The following is a 9,883-nucleotide window of genomic DNA, read 5'->3' on the forward strand; positions in this document are numbered from 1 at the left end:
AACACTTTATAAATTCTATTTTCTGCAATAAATTACAGTATTCTGCAATGTGTAAGTCATAACTGTGCTTAAAACACTTTATAAATACTATTTTCAGCAATAAATCACAATATTATGCAATGTGTAACTCATAACTGTGCTTAAAACACTTTATAAATACTATTTTCTGCAATAAACTACAATATTATGCAATGTGTAACTCAAAACTGTGCTTAAAACACTTTATAAATACTATTTTCTGCAATAAATGACAATATTCTGCAATGTGTAACTCAAAACTGTGCTTAAAACACTTTATAAATACTATTTTCAGCAATAAATCACAATATTATGCAATGTGTAACTCATAACTGTGCTTAAAACACTTTATAAATACTATTTTCAGCAATAAATCACAATATTATGCAATGTGTAACTCAAAACTGTGCTTAAAACACTTTATTAATACTATTTTCTGCAATAAATAACAATATAATGCAATGTGTAAGTCATAACTGTGCTTAAAACACTTTATAAATACTATTTTCTGCAATAAATTACAGTATTCTGCAATGTGTAAGTCATAACTGTGCTTAAAACACTATTAAAAAACTATTTTCTGCAGTAAATCACAATATAGTGCAATATGTAACCGTAAAATCTCTGCTTAAAACACCTTTCAAAAAATATCAAATATTTTACCAAATTTGTATCTTAATACAACACATGAGGCAGCATTTTAGCCAACTTTTATTTATCTTCTTCATTTATTTTATGTGGTAAAACGACATGTTTGCGTGAACTGAGTTGAAATCAGTTCATGTGCAAGCCAGGGAATCTGTCAGAAACAACAACTGAACCGAAAGCATCTGTGTTAACACACCTTCCAGAGCTTCCAGACTAATAAATAATTCAGCTCTTCAAGCCACAACTCAACATTAATAGCTGATTAGTTATTAAAAGTGCAGAAACTGAACAGATCTTCTCATGAGTGTAAATCGCTGCTGTGCAGTCTCACAGGATCATGGAGGCTGATTACAGGCTTACGTCTCACAGGCTGAAATATTCCCCATTACAGGACTTGAAAATCTATGCATGGCTCATTTAGAGCGGAAATATGTTTGAGAAAGTACCCTCAAATACAGACAGAGAACATGACTGTGACAAGCTCAGAGGTGCAACATTTTCAATAATATGTGACCCTGCTCCAAAAAAAGATATAGTTCACCCAAAAAATGAAATACTCCATCCTCTTGAGCTATCCTCTGTGTCTTTTTTCTGTCAGACGGACACAATCTGAATATTTTTACATCTTATCCTTGCTCTTCACACTGAATAATGGTGTTGTACAGTGGCTTTTATTTTGAAGCTTCCAAAAAGGCATTCAAGAGTTCACACTCATCTGATGATTGGTAATAAGTTAGTTTGGCGTGCTGTCCCGGGAGAGAGCACTGAGCTCATGAGATCCTCGAGCACGGGGCTCCCTCCCGTTTGCAGGGCGAGATGGAAGTTTGAGCTCAGGTAGATCTCGAGAAATTGAATCCAAACCCTGGAGGTTTATTAAGGTTTATTAAGTATACAGCAAATATCAAACAAAGGCAAAATCGTAATCCTAACCAGGCTAAGTCAAGCAAACAAAGAGGCAGTCCGAAAAAGGCAAACAAGGCAGAGTCCAAAATCCAAAAAGCAGTAGTCAAAAGGCAGGCAAAAAGGTCATAACACAATGGCAAACACAACACTAGGAAACCGCTTGGTAAGGCAGTGAAACTGGCAATACTTCGCAAAGAGCAGACATAAACAGTGTGCTTATATATGGTGGCTACCAGGAAGTACCACCAAGGAAGTACCCAGTCAGTATTCAGGAGAGAGCTCCCTCTGGTGGACGGATGAATGATAATCTACCACATTCGTTTCACAATGGGGTCACACACTTTTGTAAGTAAACTAATGGCTTTAACAGCAACAGGTTTACACACTTTGTACAATCACAGATCAGGAAAGGTTGAGACAGTATGGAAAACGCAAATAAAAAAAAGAAAGTGGTGATTCTAAACTTACTTTGACTAAAGCATTATTAAATGTGTTCCTCATGATTTTTATTGTTGTTGTTTTTAATAAACACATATTCCAGTTTTGGTTCTTACAACATATTAAAAAAAAGGTGTGAGTAATCTGGTAAACTGGCTAAATAATGATGTGAAGCAGGTGATGTCAACAGGTTTGATTGTAAGTATGATTTGGTATAAAAGCAGCATCAAGAAAGGTCTAGTCCTTTAGGAGCAAAGATGGGCCGAGGATGGCCAGTTTGAGAATAAATACATGAGAAAATGATTGAAATGTTTAAACACAATGTTCCTCAAAGGAAGAGAGGAGGACATTTGGATATTTCAGCTTCAACAGTGCAGAACATCATTAAATGATTCAGGGAATCTGGAGGAATTTCAGTGTGTAAAGGTCAAGAGCGCAAGCCTAAGCTGAACAACCGTGATCTCCGATCCCTCAAGCAGCGCTGCATCAAGAATCCTCATTCATCTAGAAGTCATATCGCCACATGGGCTCAGGAATACTGGGGTAAACCTTTGTCAAGTATCACAATACGTATTTACATCCACAAACGCCAGTGAAAACTGTACTGTGCCGAAAGAAAGCCCTATGTTAACAGTGTCCAGAAGCACTATAGACTCCTCTGGGCTCTGAGGCATCTGGGAGGGACCATATACACTACAGATGACACATGGGTTTTTCACCACAGCAGATGACTAACACGTCAGTATGTGGTAGTATAGCATGTCAATCAATGCCAAGGGCACCAGATTTGCCATTATTTACCATTGACGGGGCAGTTTTTATGAGAACAAGCACAGGTTTCTGGACTTACCCGGTGGTCTGATGCCAGGCGGTGGTGTTGCTGGTGGAGGCTGCGTTTCCTCCTGGTTTTAGCGATTTCCAGTGGGTAGAAATGAAAAAGATCCTCGCCAAATGGAAGCTGAAAATTAACACACCGCTCTGTTAGGACGACTGCAAGGAGGAATGAACACATAGATGCGCTTTTTTATGCCCAAGTATTGATTATTGATGCCCAAGTGTGTGTGTGTGTGTGTGTGTGTGTGTGGTTATACATCCATTTATAATCCTGCTCTATCTATTCATCAACATTCAATCATATTAGTTCTGTTATTAGCATAAACATGTAAATATTGTCATGTTATTATTCTGTGACACATATGAAAACCACTGGGTTAAAAAGTGTCATTTAAATTTAATTGTAAAAATTAACCCAACATTTGGGCGGTGCCATAGCACAGTGGGTAGTGCTGTCGCCTCACAGCAAGAAGGTCACTGGTTCGAGTTCCTGCTGCGTCAGTTGGTGTTTCTGTGTGGAGTTTGCATGTTCTCCCCGTGTTGGTGTGTGTTTCCTCTGGGTGCTCCGGTTTCCCCCACAGTCCAAACACATGCGCTATAGGGGAACTGATCAACTAGACTGGCCGTAGTGTGTGAATGAGAGTGTATGGGTGTTCATCCCAATGATGGGTTGCAGCTGGACGGGCATCCGCTGTGTAAAACATAGGAATAGTTGGCGGTTCATTCTGCTGTGGGGACCTTTAAACAGGGACTAAGCCGTCAGTGTAAAGTATTTCTTTACATTTAATTGTAAAAATTGACGCCATCTGACCCTGATGGGACTTGAACCAGCGATCTTCTTGCTGTGAGGCCACAGTGCTAACCACTGAGCCACCGTGCCACCCCAAAAATATATATTAAAGCTTATTTTTACTTTGTGCCAATGTAGTTTTTTTCTTGGCCACAATAAACATTTTCAATTAATATTAAATTAAATGTTAATGTAAATGTAAATAAGTTAATTCATACTGTAATAAATTACAGTGAAGTTGGTTCAAAGTGTCATTTTTACAGTGCATAATTTACCCATGTTGTGTTTGAATAACCCAGCATTTCAATAACCCAGCTTTTTTTTTTTAGAGATATTTAGTTTAGTTTATTCCATCACCATTATCTCCATCAGGAGGACAGTATTATTTCATCAGGACTGCAGAGTAAATGAGATGCACGGATTGTAAACTTCTGATCAAAGACATCAGAGTTAAATCATTTGATTGAATCATACATTCATTCATTTTCTTTCCGGCTTAGTCCCTTTATTAAACAGGGGTCACCACAGCGGAATGAACCGCCAACTATTCCAGCATATGTTTTACGCAGCGGATGCCCTTCCAGCTGCAACCCAGTACTGAGAAACATCCATACACACTTTTTCACAGACATCCACTACAGACAATTTAGCTAACCCAATTCACATGTACCGCATGTGTTTGGACTGTGGGGGAAATCGGAGCACCCGGAGGAAACCAACACAAACATGCAAACTCCACACAGAAATGCCAACTAACCCAGTCGAGGCTCGAACCAGCGTCCTTCTTGCTGTTAGGCAATTGTGCTACCCACTGCACCACCGTGATGCCCATCCTCTGACTTATTACAGAAATTTATAACCTCAGAGACCAAACACTGCTTATCAAACTGCATCCTCCTCATCAAGATGGCAGAATTACATAACTCAGCGTACACATTTGAAGACAAAACTGTTCACCCTCCTTTTTCAAATATTCAGATTCAGGAATTTCTCACAGTGTTTTTATTTCAGCTATAATATAAGCAGTTTTTAATTGTTTTAAAGCCATTTTAAGGTCAATATTATTAGCCCCCTTCAGCAATATTAGTTTAGGATTGTCTCCAGAACAAACCACTGTTATATAACGACTTGCCTAATTACCCTAACTCTCCCCTAATTACGGCTTTAAATGTCATTTTAAGCTGAATACTAGATTATCTAGTCAAATATTATGTGCTGTCATCATGGCAAAGACAAAATAAATCAGTTATCAGTTATTATTATGTTTAGAAATGTGTTGGAAAAAAACAGTCTCTCTTTTAAACAGAAATTAGGGAATTAAAGCTTATAATTTTGACTTCGACTACATATATATCACCTCAGACGCACAGTGCATTAATGAGCAGTACAAAATGTCCCTCAGATGCAGAAACATGCCAAAGTCAATAATGCATGCGCATGGTAATGAGGAGTGTGAGGTGTTGTTGGTGTGCGGCTCGAGCTGTTTTGACATTTGACAAGGCTGATTTGTCAGGCTAATCAAGTCCTCTGTTCTGTGATAAACGCCTCTTTATGGAGACCCAATAAGTAAACACTAGCATGGCGGATGAAAGACACGTTTACTTTATACACTACAGTAATTCTCTGGGGGGTTTTTTTCGTTGTTTTACCTCCTGATAACACTTATGCAATTCAAAAGAATAATATTGGCATCAAAAATAACATGTACACAGAAACTGCATGCAAATAAAAGCTTTTTAGATCCTAAATCTCCTATAGATCCACACTAATCAAAACATCATTGATCAGAATTCCTACTGAATTCATTACTCTAAAAATGCTGGGTTATTTCAATCTATATTTGGGTAGAATATTAACGAACCTAAGCACTGGGTTAAATTGTGGCTGTGAATTTAATTCAATAAATTATAACAGTGGTTGTTTTTGTCCATATTTAGCTGTGTTTAAATAACCCAGTATATTTGAGAGAACAGGAGAATCCTTCTCAAATAAAGCCTTTGAAGAATGTAATAAAAAACCTACTGAAATAAACATTTTTTATTTTTGATCATGTTTATTATTATTAATATTATATTATTGCGTTATAAAAAATGTTTAGTAATTTCAACCAAATTGGACGATACCAACCAATAGTTTAAGTTTTATTATTATTATTATTATTATTATTATTATTATTATTATTATTAAACTGATAAGTTCAAATTTAGTTCAATGTTTGTTTTTGTTCATATTCACGTTTATATTTTTCAGGCTTTCAGCCTTTGAAGTATTAAATAAAATCTTACTAAATAAAATGTTATTTCAATCATTAATTCAGAAGGATTATATCTTAATTTATCCCTTTAGGATTGATTAGCTGTTCTAGAAGGAAGCATGTATTCCTTAAGGATTTTTGTAGGAAAGCCAAGTGATTAAATAATAATAATAATAATAATAATAATAATAATAATAATAGTAATAATAATAATAATAAACTGACTAACATTATTTAATGATCAAACCAATTGTTAATTTATATTTTTGTAGGCATTTCATTTAATTTTAGTTGTGTGTTTTTCTGTTCGTAAACAAGAACAATTTGTACTCAATATATTTTATATACATTTAAAAAACGCTGGGTTGTTTTAACCCAACCTTGGGATAAATAACAAAATAAACATACATATATACATACATACATACATATATATATATATATATATATATATACGATTGCATAATAATAAATCATGCATCTCTATGTGTGTGTGTTTTGAAATCCACTTGCCTTTCTCGCACTCTCGAAGCCGTGCTCCAGCGCGAGTTTCTGGGCATCTTCAGTCGCCGCTTCCTGCATCTGGACCAGAAAATGCCCGGTAATGAAGAGCTCGTCTTCGGCTGCAGCGAACAGCATTAACGCACCGATCAGAGCCAGAAACAGCGCAGGAGCCGTCCGGTGATCTCCGCGGAACCGGCGCATCGTGAGAGTCGGTGTGGCGGCGGCTGAATGCGGGCGCGGGAGAGCTTCAGCGGGGCTCCAGTGAGCGCATCCCGTCGATACGATGCCCTGGCCGTGTGTGAGACACAATCTGCATCTCCAGCCTCGCTTTAATCTATAATTCATCGGCATAAACGTGTGGCTCTTTTGCATGTGACGTTCCGTGGGAAGATGCCCAATAAGCGGGAGCGGGTGTGGCTGATCGGCGGTCTCCCTCCCTCGGTGGTGTGCATGAAGAAGTGGGGCTACTTTCAGCACCCTGGAGAATTCCTCCATCCGATGCTGATCAGTTACACTCATGAAAACAGTGGAAGGATTTAATCTTAATATTACATATACAGTTAAGGGCAAATTTACCTCTGTGATATATTTATTAACGAAGCAAGGACATTTTCAAAGCATTTCTGATAATATTTTTTCCTCTAGAGAAAATCTTGTTTGTTTTATTTTGGCTGGAATAAAAGCACTTTCAATATTATTAGCCCCCTTATCAAAATTAGTGTTGGATTGTCTCCAGAATAAACCACTGTTATATAATGACTTGCCTAATTACCCTAACTTTACCCTAATTACCCTAGTTAAGCCTTTACATTTCCCTTTAAGCTGAATACTAGTGTCTTGAAGAATATCTAGTCTAATATTATGTGCTGTCATCTTGACAAAGAGAAATCAGTTATTATTAGAAATGAGTTAATAAAACTATTATATATATATTATATATACGAAAATACAAGTTTGCAACATCAAGCAGCATAACAAGCTGTTTTTCTCTGGCTAAAAATCAATGGAAGTGAATGAGGCTGGAAGTCTCGAGCCAATAGGGTTCAATGGTTCAATGGCTGCGCTGTTCTTAAGTGAAAGAATAAGGTCAATATTATGGTTGAAAAACATTAGCTTAAACGTTAATCATCCTCACTGCAGTGTTCAGATCAAACCACAGTTAAACATCAACACATGCAGTCACACACACACACACACACACACACACACACACACACACACACACACACAGAGATCTTTATCTGAAGGTGGAGGTGGTCTTGTATCGTCATGCATGCTTTATTAGGGTTTCCATTGAAAGTGACCTTTTCTGTCTGCATCTCTGAATAGGCTCTGAGTGTGAATGCTGATGTGAACATGCATGTGTGTGTGTGTGTGTGTGTGGCAGACGTGCTCTGGCCTTGTACTGTCTGGCAGGTTAGAAATTAATTAAGGTCTTAGCTGACATGCCATTTTGATGTCGTCAACGGAGAAAAAAAAATGTTCTTTTTATTTCTTCAGTGCACTTAAAAATTGACCCAGTGTTGGGTCAAATATGGACAAAACTAACCATTGGGTTAAAAAGTGTCATTTAAATTGAACTGTAAATATCAACCCAGTGTTTAGTATTTTCAGTATTTGACCCAATTTCAGGTTATGATGATTCATTCATTCATTTTCCTTCAGCTTAGTCTCTTTATTAATCAGGGGTCACCACAGCAGAATGAACCGCCAACTATTCCAGCATGTGTTTTACACAGTGGATGCGCTTCCAGCTGCAACCCGGCACTGGGAAATACCCATACACACTCATTCATACATACACACACACACACACACACACTATGGCCAATTTAGTTCATCAATTCCCCTATAGCGCATGTGTTTGGACTGTGGGGGAAACCGGAGCACCCAGAGGAAACCCACGCCAACACGGGGAGAACATGCAAACTCCACACAGAAACACCAACTGATCCAGCCAAGACTCGAACCAGTGACCTTCTTGCTGTAAGGCAGCAGTGCTAACCACTGAGCCACCGTGCTGCCCCTGCATAGCAAAAAATATGAAATTATTATTATTAATTTGGGGCGACACGGTGGCGCAGTGGGTGGCACTGTGGCCTCACAGCAAGAAGGTTCGAGCCTCGGCTGGGTTAGTTGGCTTGGGTTTCCTCTGGGTGCTCCGGTTTCCCCCACAGTCCAAACACATGCAGCACAGGTGAATTGGGTAAATTGCATGTAGTGTATGTGTGTGAATGAGTGAGTGTGTGTAGTGTATGTGTGTGAATGAGTGAGTGTGTGTAGTGTATGTGTGTGAATGAGTGAGTGTGTGTAGTGTATGTGTGTGAATGAGTGAGTGTGTGTAGTGTATGTGTGTGAATGAGTGAGTGTGTGTAGTGTATGTGTGTGAATGAGTGAGTGTGTGTAGTGTATGTGTGTGAATGAGTGAGTGTGTGTAGTGTGTGTGTGTGTGAATGAGTGAGTGTGTGTAGTGTATGTGTGTGAATGAGTGAGTGTGGATGTTTCTCGGTTACGATGGATTTGCTCTTCAGTGTTTGGACTTTCAGCAATGAAGATGAAACCACACTGACCAGAACTAAACTGAACTCTGAAAACTGGACTGACAGTCTCAATTTACTAGAACTTCCAAGCTGCTTTAACACGATCTACATTGTAAAAGCGCTGGAGAAATAAAGCTGAATTTAATTGAATTGTTCTCTTTCTCCCTGTTCAATACATGCTAATGATCCCATTTCATTCACAGTCTCCCTCCATATGCACGTCCAGTTCATTACACACACACTGCTGCAGATATTATGTTGGTAAATCATGCGTGCGTCTTCACATTTCAATAACAGTAGGAAACTCTGAGAGACTGTAAATCAGCGGGCTTGTAATCCTGATGAGTGTGTTTGGATGCACTTGAACAAATACTCACACACACACCTGCAATTTTCAGCAGATCTTTTGTGTGGTTCTGTCATTTCTTATGAAGAGGGAAAAATAAAATACGGCTGTTTATTGTTTTATCATCCTCCAGCACTAGAACTACAAAAGCTTTAATGGTACATAGAGCTTGGCAAAGACTAATCATGATTAATTGCATCCGAAATAAGTTTATTTTGGCATAATATAGAGTTGAAGTCAGAAATATTCGCCCTCCTGTTATTTTTTTATTTTTATCTTTCCTAATATTTCCCAAATGATGTTGAACAGATTCAGGAATTTCTCACAGTATTTCCTCTAATATTTGTTCTTCTGGAGAAAGTCTTATTTGTTTTATTTCAGCTAGAATAAAAGCAGTTTTTAATAGTTTTAAAGCCATGTTAAGGTCAATATTATTAGCCCCTTCAGCAATATTAGTGTTGGATTGTCTCCAGAATAAACCACTGTTATACAATGACTTGCCTAATTACCCTAACTTTACCCTAATTACCCTAGTGAAGCCTTTAAATGTCACTTTAAGCTGAATACTAGTGTCTTGAAGAATATCTAGTCTAATATTATGTGCTGTC

General features: G+C 37.9%; 1 protein-coding gene across 1 annotated transcript in view; it reads right to left on the reverse strand.

The window, feature by feature from the left end:
• Positions 1–6,844, reverse strand: part of pcsk2 (proprotein convertase subtilisin/kexin type 2) — a 70,029-nt gene extending 63,185 nt beyond the window's left edge. Inside the window, exons 1-2 of the mRNA XM_056471619.1 lie at positions 6,399–6,844; positions 2,858–2,965 (exon numbers count right to left, since the gene is read on the reverse strand). Coding sequence (XP_056327594.1) covers positions 2,858–2,965; positions 6,399–6,761 — 471 coding nt within the window. The 5' untranslated portion in view covers positions 6,762–6,844. The remainder of the gene's footprint in view (positions 1–2,857; positions 2,966–6,398) is intronic.
• Between the last annotated feature and the right edge of the window lie 3,039 nt (positions 6,845–9,883).

Source organism: Danio aesculapii, chromosome 13, assembly GCF_903798145.1.
Source record: "Danio aesculapii chromosome 13, fDanAes4.1, whole genome shotgun sequence".
Lineage (NCBI taxonomy): Eukaryota > Metazoa > Chordata > Actinopteri > Cypriniformes > Danionidae > Danio > Danio aesculapii.